This window comes from Scyliorhinus canicula, chromosome 19, assembly GCF_902713615.1.
Source record: "Scyliorhinus canicula chromosome 19, sScyCan1.1, whole genome shotgun sequence".
NCBI lineage: Eukaryota > Metazoa > Chordata > Chondrichthyes > Carcharhiniformes > Scyliorhinidae > Scyliorhinus > Scyliorhinus canicula.
The window spans coordinates 48176149-48199894 of NC_052164.1; the positions used below are offsets into that span (position 1 = coordinate 48176149).

A 23746-nucleotide genomic window follows, 5' to 3' on the forward strand; every position below is an offset into this window, starting at 1 on the left:
AGGGAATCAGGCCCACAATGGGTGGGATCGTTTTTTGGCAAATTTGCATATTAGAGCGAGGCAGTAAGCCTTACACTCGTGCACATTCCCAAGGTACCTGAGATTTTGGGATTCAATCATTTACCTTGGGGATCTTGGGCGAGTGTTGATTGGTACTGGTCCCTGCAAACGAGGACCAGACGGAACGGCAGTCGTGGGGGTCTCCAAGGAGATTGGAGGCCCCCAGCTCCATGCTCTTTGGGCAGGGTGGTGCCTTGGTACTGCTGGTGCCACCTAGGTACCCTGGCAGTGCTACCTGGGTGCCAGCCTGGCAATGCCAAGGTGTCTAGGTGACACTGCCAAGGTCACAAGGTCACAAGCTGGCATTTTTTGCACATGTGTGATCGGGCCGGGATTGCCCAGTGAGGTGGGGGACCCTCCCATGTTGTGTTTGGGCTGTGGGGGAGGTTGGGGATTTTTTGTGGGCCTTGGAGATCGGGACGTCATTTAAAAATGGCGGCCAGATGGCTAGAACGGGGAGTTCTGGCTAACAGAGTTCCCCGTTGTAAAAAACAGGGCTACGTGTGGTCTCAGCCGCACGTTCCCCATTTTGGTCACTTATTCAAAGCGAGTCGTGTTGAATAGCCATTTTCCAACATTGCGAGTGCCTGGAAACACGCTGGGACTTTGTTCCCACTTGGGAAGATCGTGCCCTATATTAAGGGTATCTACAATGTGCTCCCTTTAACACATTTCGATGGACACCATCATGTCCTGGGGATTTGTCACTCTTCAGTTTGATTAATTTTGTGGTTACCGATGCTGTACTTAAGTTAATTGTATTAAGCCCCTGCTGTTTATCGACTATCAATTCTATTGGGACTTCCGGCAAGTTATCCTCCTTTTCAACTGTAAATGCTGAGGCAAAGTAATCATTCAACATGACTTCCATTTCCCCGTTTCCAATGACAATATCTCAATTTTCAGCTTTTCGTGAGTCTACATTGTTCATCACTACCTGTTTTCCCTTTATATAACTATAACATTTCTTGTTGATTTTGATGTCCCTTGCAAGTTTCCTTTCATAATCCCTTTTCATAGCTCTTATAAGCTGCTTTCTTACCCTTTGCTGGTGTTTGTACCTATCCCATTCATCCCGATTTGTGTGATGTTTTGCATTTTTTTAAGCTCTTTCTTTTAGTTTGATGCTGTCTTTGGTTGTCCATGGCTGTTTTTTTGTGAAGTGGAACCTTCCCCTCTCCAGGGTATATACTCGCTCTGTATCTTGTTAAATGTTTCTTTAAATATTCTCTACTGACCCATTAACAGATCTTCTCAGTTTACTGAAGACAATTTCTGTCTCCATCCCATTGAAGTTAGTCTTACCCACGTTCAAGGTGGAATGAAGGAATTTGGGATAGGGAAGGGGTGAGTGGTTGTGGGGAAAGTGTTTCATTTTGAAGTGGGGAAGGGAGGATAGTGGTGCTGGAGAGGTGGGACAAGGCAGTGGAGCTGCCGATGACCAGGCCTCTTAGTTGTAAAATCAGGAGGTGATCAGGAGGGCCACACGTGCGGAGGCCCTGGATCTAATGTTGGGCGGCTCTTCGACCAGCTTGGGCTCCATGCTCGGATCGTCCTGGACACCATCCTCATTCTCCTTGTCAGATGAGGCCTGCCGCTCTTCCTCTTCCTCCAATATGTCCCCCCTTTCTAGCAGGCCAGTACGATGCTAGAGACCCTCCTGGGGCCACTGAATTGGAAACACATCTTGAGGATTGTGGCGCTAACAATTGCACTCAAAGATGAGAGACAAGTTAAATCGAGGCTTTATTGCTGTGTGATGCTATTCCTCCGGCTGCAACTGAAGACTAGGTTCTGAGTGACTCACACGCATATTTATACACAAGCTCCCTGTGGGCGGAGCTAGCCGGCAGGGGCTTACCGAAGGAACCTGTATTACAGGTACAGCCATATATCCCCCTACTGCAAGGACGCATATCTACAGTGGTTATCACCACATTCACCCCCTGTAAAAATGAGTCCGGCGGGGGTGACCTGTAACTATGATACAAAGGATGATATATTTACAAAAGGGTCCAAACAAAGAAAACCAAGAGTCCATCCAGTCAGCAGGTTACAGGTTGAGCTGAACCGGCGGTCGAACGTTCTGCTGTGATCGGCGTAGCTGTGGTGGCGACGTCGGTGCAGGTGCTGGCGGTGTTGGTGCCGACTGCTGGCGGGATGACTCTGAGAGCAAGCCAAAATCTTCTGTGTCCTCCAGTGTGGGCAGGGGGACGAGGGATGGACCTGGTGGGGACGGATAGGGGGGCGCAGGGGAAAAGGAGGGTGGCGTGGGGGGAAAAAGGGCATGGGATCGGCACCTGAGGGAGCCAGGTCCCGGAGCGAGACTGTGTTGTGGCGGCCGTTGGGGAACTCCACGTAGGCATACTGAGGGTTGGCGTGGAGAGGGTGTACTTTGTCCACCAGGGATTCCGTCTCGTGGTGCCGGACATGCCCATGAAGAAGGACTGGGCCCGGAGTCGTGAGTGACACCCCGGACGTAGACTTCCTAGGGAAGGCAAAAACACGTTAGTTGCAGTGCACAGTAGTGACCGAATGAAATGGAGCGCGTCAGGGAGGACCTGCTGCCAGCGAGCGGCTGGGAGGTTCCTGGACCGTAGGGCCAGCTGGACGGCCCTCCATACCGTCCCATTCTCCCTCTCTACTTGCCCGTTTCCCCGGGGGTTGTAGCTGGTCGTCCTGCTGGAGGCGATACCCCTGCTGAGCAGGAAATGACGCAGCTCATCGCTCATGAACGAGGATCCCCTGTCACTGCGGATGTAGTCAGGGAAAACAAACAGGACGAAAATGGAATCATGGGGCCTTGATGACGGTGGCAGACGTCATATCCGGGCATGGGATGGCGAAGGGGAACCTAGAAAATTCATCGATCACACTAAGGATGTAGGTGTTGCGGTCAGTGGAGGGGAGAGACTCTTTGAAGTCCACGCTGAGGCGTTCAAAGGGTCGGGACGCTTTATCCAGGCGTGCACGATCTGGCCGGTAGAAGTGCGGCTTGCACTTGGCACAGACCTGGCAGTCTCTGGTGACTGTCTGTACTTCCTCGACGGAGTAGGGCAGATTGCGGGCTTTGATTAGATGGTACAAGCGAGTGACCCTTGGATGGCAAAGGCTCTTGTGCAAGGCACGTAGCTGGTTCACTTGTGCGTTGGCACATGTACCTCGGGAGAGGGCGTCTGGGGCTCGTTGAGCTTGCCGGGGCGATACAAGATCTCGTAGTTAAAGGTGGAGAGCTCGATTCTCCACCGCAAGATTTTGTCATTTTTGATCTTGCCCCGCTGCGTGTTGTTGAACATGAAGGCCTGACGTCAGACAACATATGACGTCTGACATCGTCAGGGGCCTCACGGTAGCAGGGGCCTCACGGTAGCATGGTGGTTAGCATCAATGCTTCACAGCTCCAGGGTCCCAGGTTCGATTCCCGGCTGGGTCACTGTCTGTGTGGAGTCTGCACGTCCTCCCCGTGTGTGCGTGGGTTTCCTCCGGGTGCTCCGGTTTCCTCCCACAGTCCAAAGATGTGCGAGTTAGGTGGATTGGCCATGCTAAATTGCCCGTAGTGTAAGGTTAATGGGGGAATTGTTGGGTTACGGGTTACGTGGGTTTAAGTAGGGTGATCATTGCTCGGAACAACATCGAGGGCCGAAGGGCCTGTTCTGTGCTGTACTGTTCTATGTTCTATGTTCTAAGGCTACCGACCGTTGGTCAGTGAGAAGAGTGAATCTCCTGCCGGCCAGGTAATGCCTCCAGTGCCGCACAGCTTCAACGATTGCCTGGGCCTCCTTTTCAACAAAGGAATGTCGGATTTCGGAGCCGTGGAGGGTGCGTGAAAAGAATGCCATGGGTCTGCCTGATTAAGCATGGCGGCAAGTGCGACATCTGAAGCGTCGCTTTCTACTTGGAAAGGCAGTGTCTCGTCTACTGTGTGCATCCCGGCCTTGGCTGTGTCAGATCGAATGCGGGTGAAGGCCTGTTGTGTTGTGCCTCGGCCGAGAAGGGAAAATGTGTGGACTGGATAAGTGGGCGGGCCTTGTCCGCGTATTGTGGGACCCACTGGGCGTAATAAGAAAAGAACCCAAGGCAGCGTTTGAGGGCGTTGGGGCAGTGGGGGAGTGGAAGCTCCATGAGGGGGCGCATGCGGTCGGGGCCGGGCTTTATGTGCATGGCTGCTAGCCCCACCCACCGGGTGGAGAATTGATGCGGGGGCAGTGCCAATGTTTTGGTCATAAGACCAGATGGATCCTGCGGACATAGCTGCAGAATCGGACAATCCAGCCCTTAGTCTTCCAAACGGAGAATTTTGCTTCCCGGGACACCTCATTGCGTTCCCTTTAAGGAAGTATAGCCACCAATAATTGAAGTGAGTAGAAGTATGAACAGTACTCCAGGTGTTGTCTAACAAAAGCCTTCTATAAATGTAAAATATGTAAACGACTACTTAGCCCAGCTCTTCTGAGCCTACTTCATGCTCTACCTTCCCATCCTATTACACTGAATTCTCGACCTGAGCATCTTACCATCCTATTACACCAAACTCTGCCACCATTTCCCTTAACTCTCTTCAGGCAGCGGGGGGAGTGGTTGCCCAGGCAGGGGAAGGGGTGGTGGGGTTCCGAGAGGTGGTGGTGGTGGGGAGGTCGGGTGGTCAAGGGTTGAAATACCACCACGGCAGCTCGTGGAATTTCAATTTGATAAATAAAACCTGGAATTATAGAGCTAGTCCCAATAATGGTGACTGTGAAACTATCAACATTTGCCGTAACTCCTAATGCTCTTTTAAGGAAGGAAATCTGCCATCCTTACCCGGTCTGGCCCACAGACCCATCATTGACTCTTAAACTGCACGCTGAAATGTTCAGCTCAAGCGCAATTAGGGATGGGCAACAAATGCTGGCTTTGTCAGTAAGCCCATCAAAGAAAAAAGAAAAGAAAAATGCTTCTGCGTCGTTCTCATTGTCGTATCATGTCCCACATTCTAACCACCCTCTGTGTAAAGACGTTTCTCATGAATTCTTCATTAGATTTCAGGAGGATGGTTCTACACTAGTGACCTTGGAGTCAGACTGGAAATGGGGGAGTGGTCAACTGACAAATTCCATGATCTTCTCATTATATCAGGGACGATAAGAGGAAGACCAGCTTTGTGTCGACACGTATCTAATTTGTGATCTGTACAAATTGAAAGCTACACATAGCTGGCTGGCTGAGCGTTGTCCACGTTTGAGGAGATCACTTTTGTCCTTGATGCCAGTTGCTTGTGGGTTTCCAACCGTTGCGATTCACTTTTCCTGCTGGCAGCGCACCTCCGGCCACAGGTTTCCCGACAGCATAGGGTGACTTAAATGGGAAATCCCATTGACAAATGTTCGGAAGAGAGAATCACACTGCCAGTGAATGGAACGCTGCCGAGAAACACGTGGTTGGGAGAATTGGCGAATCCCACCCATTGTTTTCGAGGAGTCAGCATTCGTTCTTGAACTATGATATTTGGAGTGACCATTAAGTCATTTGGGCTGAAAATTCAATCTGCATTTCCTGGAATTCCTGTGAACACCAGGAAAATCAATGCACGTGGGACATTCCTGCCATCTGAGATGGCCACCTGCAAAGGACCATGGGAATTATGGCCAACCCAGGACTCGGACAGATACAGAGCTTCTGTGTATTTGAAACGCAGGTAGCTGGACCTGATTGAAACCCCCGCCCGTTTGCATTCTAATGGCACATTTCCCGAGAACAATAGGACTGCACTCAAGAAACCGATGCAGCCACAGACTGATCGGCGCCACTCCCTTTACTCAAGAGAGCCCAACTGCCAAGGTCAATGACTGCTAAGGACCCGCTCAGCCATCAAGGCACCTGCCCATTTATTGAGAAAATAGAAGGCAGTGATCGAAGCCCTGTCGAATTATTGGGTCCAAGATTAAGGACCGCCCCAAAGAGCGCCAGACCCTAGAGGGATAAAAGAGGACACAGCCATGTGTTCAGTCTCTTTTGGACCCAGCCTGTGCCAGCCTCCTTTGAATCCAGCCTGTGCCAGCCCAACTGCAGCATAACGACCAGACAGACAGCCAAGTTCAAGACCAACGATTGCTACCTGATGGATGAGCCCAGCAGAGACAGAGCCACTTCTTCAAACCAGCCACGTGAGATCAAGATAAAGGCCTTATCTACCTAACAGTGCCGGTTGCCTGAAGTTAAGTATAGGTTATTGTAGCTGATAGGTGTAGTTTAACTTGTATATTGTGCTTGCATGTCAAAGTAACCCTTGTGGTGTAAATAAACCATATTTGAACTTGAACTGACTAACTGGTTGTGTGGTCATTTGGCCGATATATGGGAAAGCCTTGTGGTTCAGTAAGAGAAATAGAAACACCTGCAGCATTGGCGACACTGTTGGGACATAACATCAAATCATAAAAAGAGCCTCAGTATCATATTGGTGACTCTAAAGAGCAACATTATTGGTGACGCTCGTGGGATAGTATTCCATTAAATTGGCAACAAATGTAACGAGATCTACAGTGGCTGGAGCTGGAGAGTTAAAAAATGGCGTAAAAAGTATCTATTGCTGATTGAAAAAGGTGCAGTCCACTGCTGTCCTTAGATCAAAATTGGTTCTGTCACTTTATTTCTATAAATTGAATTATATAGAATATACAGCACAAGAAAGAGTCCATTTGGTCTGACCTGCACTTGCTGGTGTTTACGTTCCCCTTGAGCCTCCTTCCACCCAGCCACACCTCACTCTATTGGCATAATCCTCTTCTCCAGGATGTTTTTACCAGGATGTTGCCTGGAATGGAGAGTAGGTCATACGAGGAAAGACTGAGGGTGCTGGGCCTTTTCTCATTGGAACGGAGAAGGATGAGGGGCGACTTGATAGAGGTTTATAAGATGATCAGGGGAATAGATAGAGTAGATAGTCAGAGACTTTTTCCCCGGGTGGAACACACCATTACAAGGGGACATAAATTTAAGATAAATGGTGGAAGATATAGAGGGGATGTCAGAGGTAGGTTCTTTACCCAGAGAGTAGTGGCGGCATGGAATGCACTGCCTGTGGTAGTAGTTGAGTCGGAAAATTTATGGACCTTCAAACGGTTATTGGATAGGTACTTGGATTAGGGTAGAATAAGGGAGTGTAGGTTAACTTCTTAAGGGCAGCACGGTAGCATTGTGGATAGCACAATTGCTTCACAGCTCCAGGGTCCCAAGTTCGATTTCGACTTGGGTCACTGTCTGTGTGGAGTCTGCACATCCTCCCCGTGACTGCGTGGGTTTCCTCCGGGTGCTCCGGTTTCCTCCCACAGTCCAAAGATGTGCAGGTTGGGTGGATTGGCCATGACAAATTGTCCAAAATTCTATGATTAACCTAGGACAAAAGTTCGGCGCAACATCGTGGGCCGAAGGGCCTGTTCTGTGCTGTATTTCTCTATCTATCTCCTTTCTCCTTCAGCTCAGCTCCGCTCCTCTCAGCAGGAAGTCTCACTGACCACATGTTCATTCTCTCGCAGGACCTCCAGTCAATGGCGCCTGCCCACCCAGGGTTGTCCTCCACCCTACCTGCCATGAGGCCACCTCGGAGGAGAGCTCCGAGGATGTAACCATTGATGCATCACAGCTGTTATCCCACCCTCCACCAGCGCAGAGACACGCACCTTGGGGGCAACTTTAGTGGTCAGGCTTCTGGGGCACTTTCTGGTGAGCACCGAACAGTTGTTGATGCACATCAGGTGGAGACAGTAAAGCCCAGAGGGAAAAGCAGTCAGAGGTCTGCTGGATTCCAGGATCCAACTGGGTCCCAATCAGATGCTGAGCTTCTGGAACAGGTTAACCCGTAGTTGATGCAGATTTAGGATGTGGCCAAGATATTCAGAGGGTGATGTCAGCGACATTCCAGCAGGTCTATAGCCGATTTTTAAAAATAATAATCTTTATTGTCACAAGTAGGCTTGCATTAACACTGTAATGAAGTTACTGTGAAAAGCCCCTCGTCACCACTTTCCGGCGCCTGGTCGGATACACGGAGGGAGAATTCAGAACGTTCAATTCACCAAACAAGCACGTCTTTCGGGACTTGTGGAGGGAAACCGGAGCACCCAGAGGAAACCCACGCAGACACGGGGACAACGTGCAGATTCCGCACAGACAGTGACCCAAGCCGGGAATCGAACCTGGGACCCTGGCGCTGTGAAGAAACAGTGCTAACCACTGTGCTACCGTGCTGACCGATTGGAGGCATCCCAGAGGCTAATGGCACAGGAGATGTCACCAGCAATGCATGGCACCGAGGCCAACACTGCTAGGGTGGCGACCACAGTGGAGAGCCTGGTGCACGACGTCAGCAGCATGAGTGGAGGTGTTGACTGGCTGAGGGCCATGGTAGACTAGCTCGCTGCGGGACGTGACCCAGGAACATAGGAAATAGGAACAGGAATGGGCCATTCGGCCCATTAAGCTTGGCCGTGACATTGTAATACATCATGGCAGATCCTCTACCTCAATGCCATTTTCCCCCTCTCCCGTATTCCCATATACCATTGATATCATTAGTATCCAGAAATCTACCAATTTCTGGATGAACATGTTCAATGATTGAGCTTCCACAGCCCTTTGGAGGAAGATAATTTCAAAGATTGACCACTCTCTGAATGAAGAAATTGCTCCTCAGCGCAATCTTATCCTGAGTCTCCTGGTTTTAGACTCGCCAGCCAGGTGAAACATCTTTTCCTGTCACACCCTGTAAAAATGTAACTTTCAAGGAGATCACCGCTCATTATTTGAAATGCTAGTAATACAGACCTAATTTCCTCAATCTCTCCTCAGAGGGCAATCTCCCAACCCAAGGATAAGTCTGTTGAGCGTTCATTATATTCCTTCTGTGGCAAATACATCCTTTCTTGGATAATGGGACCAAAACTATACACTATACTCGAAGTGATACCTCACCAAGGTTTTATACAATTGCAGTTAGACATCTTCATTCCTGTACTCAGATTCCTTTGCAATAAAGGATAACATCCCATATGCCTGCCTAATTGCTTGTTGCACCTGCATGCTAGCTTTTGGTGACTTGTGAACAAAGACACCCAGGTCCGTTTGGACATCAACACTTCCATTTATAAATACCCTTGAAGTCTCCTTGCAACCTTCTCAAAACTGACATTCCCAGGTAGTTTCATTGAATCAAAAAATTTGGAAATATTACAATTGATTCCCACATTTGTACCATTTATATAGATTGTGAACTGCTGTGGCCCAAGCAATCATCCCTCTCCTACCCTCTCCTGCCATCCTGAAAATGGATCATTTATTTCTACTCTCTGGGCGTGATCTGCCAGCCATGTTGCGCTAGAGCGAATGTGCAAGGCGGTCGGTAGACCCCCGGAGAGGCCTCCCGCGGGCTTCCCGGCAGCCTATATGCCTCGCAGGATATACCCAACTCACGGGAGGCGTCAAAATCAGATTTCTGTCCAAAGGGGGTGTGACCAAATGGCACATGCATACATAGGTTTGAAACCTACTTAGGTGAGTTTACCTGGGATCTACTGGCCTCCCAGGATCTAACAGCCTCCCCAGCGAGGCCGCAGCTGGGCACTGTTTAGTACTGGTCCACGCAACTGTGGATCAGGCAGAACAGCACTAGGGTGGTCTCCCAGTCCATCAGACCGCCCAGGGTGGCCAAGGATAGTGGAGGGCAACTCCCTGGCCCTCCCCTGGAACTGAAGCATATTGGCACTGCCCAGCTGGCACCTTGCCAATGCCACCCTAGCACTGCAAAGGTGCCTGGGTGACACTGACAGGCTGGCAGGCGCACTGCCAGGTGCCTGGGTGGCAGGGTGGGATTGCTAAGGGTCAGGGCCTGAGAGGGGTCGTTCCCATGAAAAGAAGGTGGGGGGTTGAAGGGTGCAGGGCAGGGAAATAAGAGGCCTCTGGGAGGGTGAGGGTGAAGGTTGGGAGACCTGAGGGGGTCTGTAAAGGGGCATGGGGGACCTGACGAGGGGGGTGCCCAGGGACACGATAATGGGATGTCCTCGCTTGGGACAAGTGGGGGTAATGCCCATGTGTGTGGAGGGGGTGACATTACTCATGTGTGGATGGCGTGCAGGACACAAAAGCTCACTTAGAGACACTTTCAAAATAATGGCCTGATCTCGGAGTTCAGTCCCCCAGTGCTGAAAAAAATGCGAAATGTGGGCTGAACCGGAAACTTCCCAGGGCCCCAAAAAGTGACTAAGTGTTGTTTGAAAGCAGTGGTGAACTCGCCTGCAGAGCTCACGGGAAACTCCCTGTAAAACCCGCCACAAATAAACATCTTCTTTGTTAAGTTCCACCCTCTGTTTTCTGCCCGTTAACCAATTCTCAATCCATATCCGTATATTACCTCCAATCTCGTCCATTATTTCTATTTACTAACCTGTCTGAGACCTTCCCAAAAGCCTTCTAAAAATCTAAATACACCACATCCACTGGTTCTCCTTGATCTAAGCTACAAGTTACATTCTCAAAAACCTCCAACAGGTTTGTCAAATATGATTTCCCTTTCTTAAATCCCTGGACCAAATAAATTGACTCTGCCCAATCATTTCATTATTTTCCAAGTGTCTAGTTATCATATAATTTATACTAGATTCTAATGTTTTCCTCCGACTGACGTCAAACTAACACGGCTGTAGTTTTTCATTTTTCTCTTGCTCTCTTCTTAAATAATCGGATTATATTTGTTACTTTTCACTCGGGAGGAACCTTTCCAGAATCTAAACATTTTGAAAGATAACCACTACTGCATCCTTTACCTCTATAACCACCTGCTTCAGCACACTGAGATGTAGCTCAATTGGTCCAGGGGTTTATCAACCTTCAGTCCAATTAATTTGTAGAGGACTAACTTTATTAATGCCAAATTCTTTGAATTCTTAATTTTCATGATCCTTTGATTCTCTAGATTTTCTGTATCTTCCTCCGGGACTTTACGGCTGTTCGGGCCTTCCGGTCTTGCTGATGGCGCACGCCCACCGCGGCTTTTGCGACGATGAGGGGTGCATTCACCGGGAAAGCCTGTTGACAACGCCGGGACCAGAAGATACCGCCGCTGGGCAGCGGTGAGTTGCCCTCCACTGCCATGAAACTAGTGGTGGATTGTCCAGAAAACTCAGCCTCAAGTAATTCCTCTGCCATTTTCCTACTCTCCATCATACATTCTCCTGTCTCTACCTGTAATGGAGCCACATTTGTCCTTCCCAATCTTTTCTTTTTCACATATCTAAAGAAGCTTTTACAATCCACCTTTATGTTTCTTGCTAATTTGTATTTATATTCTCTTTTCCCCTTTCTTTGCCAATATCTCTGTCCTCATTTCCTGGATTCTACATTGGTCCTAATCCTTAGGTTTACCACTTGTTCTGGGAACTTTATAAGTCACTTTCTTTGATCTAATACAATCTTTCACCTCTTTAGTTCGCTATGGTTGATTCATCATCCCTGTTGAGTGTTTGTGTCTTAGAGGAATATATATTTGTTGTAGACCATGTAATACTCCTTTAAATACAAGGCACTGTCAATCGACTGTCAAATTATTCAACATATTTTCTCAATCCACCGAAGACAACAAGCCCCTCACACCTTCCTGTGTTCAGATTTTGGACCCTAGTTTCCAAATGAGCTGGATCACTTTCAAACTTAATGTTAAATTCCATCTTATTATGGTCATTATTTCCTATTGCCTCCTCTACAGCAAGGTTATCAATTAGTCCTTTCTCATTAAATAATTCTAAATCTAATAGCCCAATCGTTGGTTGTTTCCCCCAGAAACCCATCTTGGACACACTCCAGGGAGTGATCCGCCACAGCGTTGGTGCTGATTGGGTTGAACCAGTTTATAATTTGAATTGAAGTTGTCCATAATTCCTGAATTACCCATGATAGATGGAGCTCTAATTTCAACCCAAGCCTGCTGCTAAACATAACCATAACCAATCCACCTGCCTCTCGCCTCCCATCATGCCAGCGTGTCAGGCGAAGACCACCATGTAGGGAATAACAGCAGAGGACCTGTTGCAGAAGGAATGGAACCAACAGGCCACCATTAAAAACCACATCATCACAGATACCTCAGCCAACCCACCCGGCTTCAACCTGCCACACTGATATTGGCCACTCCTCAACCGTGTCCATACTGGAGCAAGTTGGCACAGGCGGGGCCTTGCAGGGACCCAGACTTTGACTGTGGTTCTCTCCAGTCAATGACTTACATTGGTGAAGACTGCTGTTATGTTACTGGACCAGACCTCCATATGAGTTAGCAAACTAGACGAAAAGCCCTGACAATTTTGCAATTTGTAAACTGTGAGGAATAGACACTTCATCCCCAGGAGTAGTTCCACTGACAAACAGTGATCTGTTATATTAAACTAAACTTTATTCTTCACACAGGACAAACTTCAGTAACATTACAGAAAATAGCTTACAATTAATGGTTCAACAATTCTTAACAATAAATGGAGACACTTTGGAAATGTATATAATGAGGTGCAGACAGGCAGTGATTGACACACAGGATGACCAGTAAGCACACAACACAGTGCAGCCAATCACCAGACAGGACACTACCACTATAAAGCCAGAGGGCACTAGGTTTCCCGCTCTCTCTGGACTCAGCCACTGAGACAGTCAGAGTCCACGAGCTAGCCAGTGCAAACACCATGCGGTAGCTAGTAAGTCTGGTCAGGCTACTACTAGGTCTCCAGTCAGACCAGTATAGTGTCGACCCACAGCTGAATATGTATAGCAGTTCTATCGTTGAATAAAACAGTGTTGGATCTTCTCCAATGTTAGACGTCTGTTTCTAGCTTCCCTGCATCGAGTGCAGTCCACATCGAACCAACCTGCCTAACACATCACCTACTTCAAAATGGCAACTAATTATTTGCCCAGCAACTTCCTAATATCTTTTGCTTTGTAGCTGATGAATGAAAGCTTACAATTGCATGTCTGAAGTTAAGCATTAGGAGCGTAAGTTCATCAGTAATTTGCATTGCCAAGTGTGTGGGGGTCATTCCCTGAGCTGGAGTTTCCACCCATTTGCAATATGATTCCAAACTCTCAGAATCACCTGATTGAACTCACTAACTCCAAAACTAGTCAATAACTAGAGTTATTATTAGAATTGTATAGGCCGATCAAATAGGAAAATCATTTGAATACATATCTGGATACTTTGCTGCCGTAAAATGGAGTCAAAACATTTTAATCTGTTAGGTGGGTCTTTGTGCTGCGACTTCATATGTTCCATGTTTTAAAAGATTCAATTCTGAGGGAAGTAGAGGTGACAATGGAACAGCTACATTTATTACTTGACTTCATTGGCTTGGACAATAAGAATCATTTACTAAGAGACTTGAGTCACCTAGTTCAGACCAGATAAATGTACCGTGCTTCCATCCATAATTTTGCCGTTAATTGTTTGGGTTTTTATAATTTTATGATCATTCTCTGGTGCCAACCACAAATGGTCATTTTAGATTAAATTGCCAATTTGCCACGGGTGGGATTTGAATTCAACTGTATTGCCACAACCATGAGGCTATTGTATTTTTAAATGGTTGTAATCATTATTCTTTGTCCCGAAATGTTTTATTCCCCTGGATTTCTCTGTTATGAATCATTATCATAGTGTCAGCAATAATACAATTATCACCTTTGATTCAGGAGGTTGTGGGTTCAGGTCTCCACTTGGAGACTTGTAACACTTAATCCAGGCTGATACCTGAGTGCAGTGTTGGGGGGGGGGGGGGGGGGGGGCACTTTAGCACACTCTTTGGCGCTATATAAATGCAGACCTTTCTTTCCTGTTGGCTTTCTGTTCTCCTTCCAATTTACCTTATAGTATCGAGCAGCTTCATTGATGGGATAAACTCGATGGTTCTTGTGTTTGTTTGAGTCCCTGCAGATTAGGCAAATTAACTCTTGGTCATCTTCACAAAAAAGCTTCAGCTTCTCCTTATGTTGAGGGCACATGTCATAATCCTTGGGGTAAAAGCCAAGTGAAGAAGCATCTGGGCTCAACGACCAAAGAAGCACGATTACAAAAATGAGGATGACTAGAAGCAAGAATCCAAAATTATTGTCACCACTTGACTCGGTTTCTGCCGAACTGTTCCCTTTCTTTGACTGCAGTATCTCGACCACACAGGCCAGTGTGCGATTAGTTCTCAAGGTGCCAGAGGAGTACTGTCGACACAGCGGACAGATGGATGTTTCCTCCCTGTCCCAATACTCTGTTATACAGGGTCTGCAAAAATCATGTTCGCATTCTGTGGTAACAGGATCTTTAAATGTATCCAGACATATCGAGCATGAGAATTGGCTTCTGATGTCGTCTTCTACAGACATGGCGGGGGTTTAGCAGCTGCGTGCTGTCTTGATTTTCCTGCTTTGAATCTTCTATTTCCAACATACGGAGAAACCAGCTGTCCCTGTGTTCAGGAGACAAACATGAGACAGTGTCATTACATGGACAAGGTTTTTTTATATATATATATATATACACAGATGTACACACTCCGTTATCTGCCTCCGGGTCTAAGCACCACTATCCAATTCTATATTCCATTGTCATCCTTTCAAATAGGCAGACCAAAACTGCTAAAATACTCCAGGTGTGGTCTTACTAAGGCCCTGTACAATTGCAGCAAGACATCCCGGCTCCTGTACTCGAATCCACTCGCTATGAAGTTCTTTCTTTACCACCTATCATACTTGCATGCATACTTTCAGCGACTAGTCTACATGGACAAGCAGGTCTTGCTGCACATTCCCCTCCCTCAATTTATAGCTATTTAGAAAATAATCTGCCACAAAAATGGATACCCTCACATTTATCCACATTATACTACATCTGCCATGCATTTGCCCACTCACTCAACTTGCTCAAATCACACTTAAGCTTCTCTGCATCCACCTCACAGCTCACACTCCCAACCAGCTATGCATCATCTGCAGATTTGGAGATATTAGTTCCCTCATCTAAATCATTAATATTTATATTGCGAATAGCTGGGGTTCTAGCACCGATCCCTGCAGTACCCCACTAGTCACTGCCTACTGCCTTCCACTTGGAAAAATATCTGTTATGGCTCCTCTTTTTTCCTAACGTTCTACCAATCCCTGCATGGGAGAAAATTCACTTTATTGATGGACCATCATCCACTCATGTTTCTTGGACCTCATACCGGGATTCCATCAATGGCAGCGCGCAGGATGCAGAGGTCAGCACACACATACGTGATCAAGTATCGTCAGTCAAGCCTTTGTCGGAACGACTGCCTTTACGAAAGTCCGTTGATTAGCAGTTTGTGTGGAAACATTATCCACTTTGAGCAAGTAGTTAAGTTACTCCTGTAACTGCAGGACAAGTTAAGAAGCATGCCAGAAATCACCCAGTGCTGTAAACGGTCATGGACATAGTGCTTCAAGTAAAGGCTTCAGGAACAAACCCTGAGTCATATTCTACGAAGACTTGAGTTATGTGTACAGGTCTGTACAGACAGGTTGTGTCATCTGGGAATGACAGTCATCATTCCACCACTACTAAGAAAACATGTATTAAATCAATTAAACAAAGGCAACAGTGGTATTGTGAGGATAAATGAGATAGCCAAGAACTACTTTTGGTGGCTGCGGCTACATGCCAAAATCGAGGAAAGGTTATTCATCTTGCACAAAAGTGTAGTGTTCAATTTGCTAAAACCTCTCAAGACAAGCGGAAATGCTGAGACAAAGCAGCAGGATATGATGGGAGAACAAGGCGAACCATTGTGTTTTTCACCAGGGCCAAAAGGTTTTGGCAAGGAAGTATATACCACGAGTGAAAAGTGGATATCTGCCACCATTTCAGCACAGATAGGATCGGTCTCCTGCACCGTACAAACCCGAGACGATGGAATATGAAGACATGCAGATCAATGTTTGGTGACAAGAGCCAATCTGCCAGAGACAGAACTGACAGCGAGCCCAAATCAAGCTGTGCCAAGAAATGACCTGGACCCTCCTGAGAACCAGACGCCAATCAAACCAACTGGGGGAAGCAGTACCTCAGTACCTCAGTTGAGAACCAGACACTGAGTTAACCTCAGAACACTTCGCTGATTGCGGTTAAGACGGCCACGGATGACGTCCGAACCAAGCCAAAGACACCAGATGTTGCAGCAAGCACTGAAAGGCAGACGCCTGAGGTTCACTGGCAACCACATAGAGAACAACAGCCTGCGAAGCTTCTGATGTATTGACTGTTGTTGATGATTGGTTGTCCGTGTTGCTAACTGATTGTTAATTTTATACTGTTTACCGTGTCAGGGACCTTTGATTTAAAGGGGAAGGAAGACATTTGTATTCATGATATTGCTAGTGTTTTCTCACTCGCAGCTTAGCAGTGGAACAGGGGCACTTTAGAGACTGTTCACGGTGGCCATTTGTGTGGGCAAGCAGGCAGCGTAACATTACAGCCTGTAGTATTAACACATTCTTAATAAAGATCTTTGTTTGTTTGAACCTCTGAGCCATGCAGATTTAATTTTGCTTCCACTGCAATATACATTTAATCACAGTTGGCAACACTGCTAATGATTGAACATGGCCCTCGGCCCATATTGCTGGCTTAGAACATAGAACATGCAGTGCAGAAGGAGGCCATTCAGCCCATCGAGTCTGCATCGACCCACTTAAGCCCTCACTTCCACCCTATCACTGTAACCCAATAACCCCTCCTAACCTTTTTGGACACTCAGGGCAATTTAGCATGGCCTATCCACCTTCCCTGCACGTCTTTGGACTGTGGGAGGAAACCGGAGCACCCGGAGGAAACCCACGCAGACACGGGGAGAATGTGCAGACTCTGCACAGACAGTGACCCAGCGGGGAATTGAACCTGGGACCCTGGCACTGTGAAGCCACAGTGCTAGCCACTTGTGCTACCGTGCGGCCCTTAGGAGGTTAGTGGGGGACAGTGGGAAGCCAAGGCTGGGAGTGGTGTTTTTCTTAGCTGATATCTTAGTGCTGGTCTTGCTGCCTCTAAATTGCATTAGGGCAAAGAGACCTTCACCTGTGCTGATTTAGCACAGGGCTAAATCGCTGGCTTTGAAAGCAGACCAAGGCAGGCCAGCAGCGTGGTTCAATTCCCATACCAGTCTCCCTGAACAGGCGCCGGAATGTGGCGACTAGGGGCTTTTCACAATAACTTCATTTGAAGCCTACTTGTGACAATAAGCGATTTTCATTTCATTTCATGGGCGTTTCCCATCAGACAGCATGGCCGGGATTCTCCGACCCCCCGCTGGGTCAGAGAATTGTCGGGGGGCAGCGTGAATCCCGCCCCTGCCGGCTGCCGAGTTCTCCGGCGCCGGGGATTTGCCGGGGGCAGGAATCGCCCTGCGCCTGTTGGCGGCCACGGGCAGCAGGCCCCCCCCCCCCACCCCCCGGGATTCTCCGACCCGCGATGGGCCGAGTGGCCGCCCGTTTTCGGCCTGTCCCGCCAGCGTAAATTAGAGTAGGTACTTATCGGTGGGACCTGGCTGCGTGGGCAGCCTCCGGGGTCCTCGGGGGGGGGCGGGGGGCGGGGGGCGGGGGGGGGAGGGGGGGGATTTGGCCCCGGGAGGTGCCCCCACGGTGGCCTGGCCCGCGATTGGGGCCCACCGATCCTGGGTGGGCCTGTGCCGTGGGGGCACTCTATTCCTCCACACCGGCGGCTGTACTGGTCCACCATTGCCGGTGTGGAGACGAACCCCTCTGCAGATGCGCTGGTATGATGCCAGCACACGCTGGCCCTCCCGCGCATGCGCCAACTCGCGCCAGCCGGCAGAGGCCCTTCGGCGCCGGTTGGCGTGGTGCCAAGCCTCTTCCCCGCCGGCCAGCGCGACGCAAGCCACTCCGCCGCCGGCCTAGCACCTGAAGGTGCGGAGGATTCTGCTCCTTTGGGGAGGCCTGATGCCGGAGTGGTTCACGCCATTCCTTCGCGCCGAAGTTGCCCGCCCCGCCGATTCTCGCAGAATCCCATCCCATGCATCCCACACTTCCCTGTTCTGAGTGCCTCTACCCTATCTTACATTGGGCCAGAAGATTTATGCACAGCAGAGAAGATGATTCAGTGCCCAACAGCCAATGTGACCCTCTGCCCTTTCTCTCAGGTTCCACATCCCCCAAACCCCCATCAAATGTGGTGCCCCTCTCTTTCTCTCCCATTATGAAAGGAAGAAATTAAAATCATAAAAATACCCCACACGTATTTGCTCGTGTTTGCAAACATTAAATATTTAAGTGCTCAAAATTACTTAGTGTTCTCTGCTGAGGAACTTTGTCAGGATCAATAAAAGTATACATTCTGAACCTGAGGATAATGAGTTTGAACCTTGCATCCTGCAATTTTAATGAATAATCCTGGAACTACAGCCCCTTGGAGCATTACAAGCATGAAAAGGAATTTGCCCCGAGTTTGATTTTGCCTGTCTGAATGGTCAGGCCTGCTCTTGAAACAGGAGGTGAGGTTGGGACTATAAGTCGGGCTGGTTTCACCGCACCACAGAGAGGCTGAGAGGCTCGGGACTCAGCACTGAGCTGCTCTCAGGAAAAGGGGAGATGGAGGGCAGGTCAAGCCGACTGGGAGGCCTGTTGTTGAATGGGCTGAGAGCTCGCTGTGATTTCTACCGAGACCTTTCTGGTGGGACTGGGATGGTGAAGCTGGGTCTTATTGATTTGGTTTGATTTATTATCACATGTACCGAGGTACAGTCCAGGCAGGTGGTTCCGTACATGAAAAACATAGGACATATGATAAATACACAATGTAAACACATGGACATAGACGTTGATTGAAGTATACGGAATGTAGTGCTACTCAGTAGAGAGGATGCATGGCGAGATCAGTTCAGTCCATAACAGGGCCATTCAGGACTCTGGGAACAGCGGGGAAGAAGCTGCTTTTGAACCTGTTAGTGCAAGTTCTCAGACTTTTGTATCTCCTGCCCGATGGAAGAGGTTGTAAGACAGAATGACTCGGATGGGAGGGGTCTTTGATTATGCTGCTCGTTGTCCCAAGGCAGCGGGAGATGGCACATCATCAAAGGAATTCAAACTGTGGAAGATTGCTTTATTTGAACTAATAGGGTTTCAGTGAAGTGCACCATCAGGTTCAATGTTCATAGTCGGATTTTAGGCATTTATGTGCTCTGTGTGGTTATGAAGTCAAAGACCAGTAAGACCCGACCAACAGTTTTGAAAATGGAAATGGCTGATACACTCACATATTAACAGGGAAACAGACTGAGCAGACTGCAGCCTGAAGCATAATCACCTCATTAATTTTTTGTTGTAGATAGATGCTTACTGTCTCTGGAGAGACATTTAATAACTTCTGTTAAACACAACCAATTAGCCAATTTAACAATGTTCTTATTACTTACTATTGATGTAAACAACCAGGTATCAATGCATCATTTCAGTTCCTGGTCATAATATGTATGAAGACTAAAATGTCTAACTATTTAGAGCACTGGTTTCATCATTTCTAATATTAAACTGATTTTTTTTAGCTCACTTTATTGTGGACTTCATTGTTTTATATTTTGTGAGGGTCACAGGGGAGAAAGACTGTGAGAGATACAAACACATGTGTTTGAAAACCCTCTTCACTACTTTAATTATATTTCATTGTATCATTTCAGGGCTAAAGTCTTTGTCAGGCACAAATAGTGTGAGACCATCACATTGTTATGCGTGCTCAAGTCACTCATTCTATGAAAAAATGGTCAGCAAATCCCAAAATTAAACAGTAATGTTGAAAAGTTAGATGTGTCAGGGTAAGGGGGACATAAAAACCTTTTCTTTCAACTGCAATCCCAAAGAAAATTGTGGCAAAGTCAATCAGAATATTGGATGGAGATTAGATTGAATCTCTACTCATTTTCACTGTTAATTTCTGAACTTGGCACAACAAGAGGGGGGAATATTCCTTCTGAGACCAGTAGTGGTTCCATTTTAGTGTCAGTTATGGCTTTCTGTCAGCACTCTTGGGATGGATTCTCCCAAAATGGGACCATGTCTGCACGCTGGCGTGAAAACACTGGCGTTTCACTCTGAAGATTCATGTGAAAAAGTGGAGCTGATTCACTGACCTGTAGGAGGCTAGCAGGGACCCAGAGTGGCTCACGCAGCTTTAGCTGCGGATATGAGCCCCCGCACTTCCGGCTTTGAGTCCGCGCATGCGCACGGCGGCAGCCTCCAGTGGCCGCGCCGAGCACCATGGCGTACCCAGGGCGCGATTCTCCGCCCCCCACGACGGGTCGGAGAATAGCGGGAGGGCCTTCCCGACATTTTTCCCGCCCTCCCGCTATTCTCCCCCCCCGCCCAACTCCCGACACGAATCGCTGCCGCCGTTTTTTTACGGCCGGCAGCGATTCACAGCTGATAGATGATTTACGCTGTTTTTACGAACGGCAAACACACCTGGTCTGGCCGTTCGTAAAAACGGCGGGAACAACTTGCTTTTTATAACCATGGCACCGATTGGCACGGCAGTACCACGGCCGTGCCAAGGGTGCCATGGGCCCGCGATCGGTGCCCACCAATCGCGGGCAGCGGGCCCGATGCCCGCGCACTATTTCTCCTTCCGCCGCCCCGCAGTATCCATTCGCGGGGCGGCTGAGGGGCATCCCGGCCCGCGCATGCGCGGGTTTCGTGTAAATACGCGATGACGTCATCCACGCATGCGCGGGTTGGAGTCTTCCAATCCGCGCATGCGCGGCTGACGTCATATGACACGTCAGCCGGCGCTAACTCCGGCAAGCGGGTTTAACGAAATTCGTTAAGCCCGTGATGCCGGAGCTTACGGCGTCGGGCTGCTAGCCCCGACCGGGGACCAGAATCGGTTCCCGGTCGGGAAGGGGCGCGCTGGCGTCAAACCCGCCCGGGTTTGACGCCAGCCTTACGGTTTCTCCCGTTTTGGTTTGGGAGAATCGCGCCCCCAGACTGTGGAGGCAGATTAAAAATGTAGACCCCCCCCCCCAATCGGCCGCGCGCCTGAAGATCTGACCACGCCGATATGTCTCCCGGCTTCCTATAAGCCCTCCCCAGATGTCTGATCCCCCCGCCCCCCCACCGTACGACAGCTGCCACGCGAGCATCCCGGCCGGCGATAGGTGGTTAGAACCACGCCGTCGGGAACTTGGCCGGTCGAGAGCAGAGAATCGCTGGGTGCGCCTCTGGCAATGGCCCCCCAGCCATGCTGAGCACTCTGCGATGACGCCGATTCTCTGGTCCGGGAGAATCGACGACCGGTGCCGGGCCCAATTTAGGCGTGAAATTGGATTCTCTGCCCCTGCGTCAAACACAATTTTGGTTGTGGGCTGCGGATAATCCAGCCCCTTGTCTTTTGAGTCAAATGACTGTGAGTTCATGTCCCATCCAGAGATTTGGGGCAAAATCTGGATTGACAAAATTGTGCAGCACTGAGGGAGTGCTGCACTGTTGGAGATGTCTTTTGGGTGACAGGTTCTCTCAAGCATTATTGTGCCCCTCATTCTGGTAAATCTCCAGTGAACATGATCTAAGGTTTTGATGGCTTTTCTTAAAGGTGCACGGTATTTGATTCAATATTCGAGCTTTCGCTGCTCAGATATATAGACGTTTCCCACAATTTCCTTCTTTTGACAAGACGTGACCTCTGGGGTTGTAATCTCGGGATTACTCCCTGTGCCACGTGCCAGTGAGGCTAGAAATAGGAAGGTAGAGCAGCTAAACACATGGCTAAATAACTGGTTTAGGAGGGAGGGTTTCCGTTATCTGGACCACTAGCAACTCTTCCGGGGCAGGTGTGACCTGTATAAGAAGGACGGGTTGCATCTAAACTGGAGAGGCATAAATAACCTGGCCGCAATGTTTGCTAGTGTCACACGGGAGGGTTTTAAACTAGTATGGCGGGGGGGGGGGGGGGGGGGGGGGGGGGGGGGGGGAGAACCGGAGCAATAGGTCACAAGGTGAAAGCATTGCATGAGAACTAGGGAATAGGGCCAGTATGACTCTGAGGAAGAGCAGACAGGGAGATGTTGCTAAAAACAGCAGGTCTGGTGGCCTGAAGTGCATATGTTTTAATGCAAGAAGTATTACGGTTAAGGCAGATGAACTTAGAGCTTGGATTAGTACTTGGAACTGTGATGTTGTTGCAATTACGGAGACCTGGTTGAGGGAAGGACAGGATTGGCAACTAAACGTTCCAGGATTTAGATGTTTCAGGCAGGATAGAGGAGGAGGTAAAAGGGGCGGTGGAGTTGCGCTACTGGTTAGGGAGAATATCACAGCTGTACTGAGGGAGGACACCTCAGAGGGCAGCGAGGCTATTTGGGTAGAGATCAGGAATAAGAAGGGTGCAGTCACAATGTTGGGGGTTTACTCCAGGCCTCCCAACAGCCAACGGGAGATAGAGGAGCAGATAGGTAGACAGATTTTGGAAACGAGTAAAAACAACAGGGTTGTTGTGATGGGAGACTTCAACTTCCCCAATATTGACTGGGACTCACTTAGTGGCAGGGGCTTAGACGGGGCAGAGTTTGTAAGGAGCATCCAGGAAGGCTTCTTAAAACAATATGTAGACAGTCCGACTCGGGAAGGGGCTGTACTGGACCTGGTATTGGCGAATGAGCCCGGCCAGGTGGTAGAAGTCTCAGTAGGGGAGCATTTCGGGAACAGTGACCACAATTCAGTAAGTTTTAAAGTGCTGGTGGACAAGGATAAGAGTGGTCCGAGGGTGAATGTGCGAAATTGGAGGAAGTCTACTTATAACATTAGGTGGGAACTGAAGAACCCAGATTGGGGGCAGATGTTTGAGGGTAAATCAACATCTGACATGTGGGAGGCTTTCAAATGTCAGTTGAAAGGAATTCAGGACCGGCATGTTCCTGTGCCGAAGAAGGATAAATACGGCAAATTTCGGGAACCTTGGATAACGAGAGATGTTGTAGGACTTGTCAAAAAGAAAAAGGAGGCATTTGTCAGGGCTAGAAGGCTGGGAACAGACGAAGCCTGTGGGGAATATAAAGGTAAGTAGGAAGTAACTTAAGCAAGGAGTCAGGAGGGATAGAAGGGGTCACGAAAAGTCATTGGCAAAAAGGGTTACGGAAAATCCCAAGGCTTTTTACACATACATAAAAAGCAAGAGGGTAGCCAGGGAAAGGGTTGGCCCACTGAAGGATAGGCAAGGGAATCTATGTGTGGAGCCAGAGGAAATGGGTGAGGTACTAAATGAATACTTTGCATCAGTATTCACCAAAGAGAAGGAATTGGTGGATGTTTAGTCTGGAGATGGTGTGTAGATAGCCTGGGTCACATTGAAATCCAAAAGACAAGGTGTTGGGCGTCTTGAAAAATATTAAGGTAGATTTGTCCCCAGGGCCTGATGGGATCTATCGCAGAATACTGAAGGAGGCTAGAGAGGAAATTGCTGAAGCCTTGACAGTAATCTTTGGATCCTCACTGTCTTCAGGTGATGTCCCGGAGGACTGGAGAATAGCCAATGTTGTTCCTTTGTTTAAGAAGGGTAACAAGGATAATCCAGGAAACTACAGGCCGGTGAGCCTTACGTCAGTGGTAGGGAAATTACTGGAATGAATTCTTCGAGACAGGAACCACTCCCATTTGGAAGCAA

At 48.5% G+C, this 23746-nt stretch overlaps 1 protein-coding gene across 2 annotated transcripts in view; it reads right to left on the minus strand.

Annotated features, from left to right (window-relative positions):
* The window catches only part of LOC119954571 (E3 ubiquitin-protein ligase TRIM39-like), a 69750-nt gene that overhangs the window by 27281 nt on the left and 18723 nt on the right, over positions 1 to 23746 (minus strand). For both annotated transcript variants that reach the window (XM_038779913.1, XM_038779914.1), the window contains one exon: positions 13939 to 14534. In XM_038779913.1, coding sequence (XP_038635841.1) covers positions 13939 to 14451 — 513 coding nt within the window. In that variant the 5' untranslated portion in view covers positions 14452 to 14534. The remainder of the gene's footprint in view (positions 1 to 13938; positions 14535 to 23746) is intronic.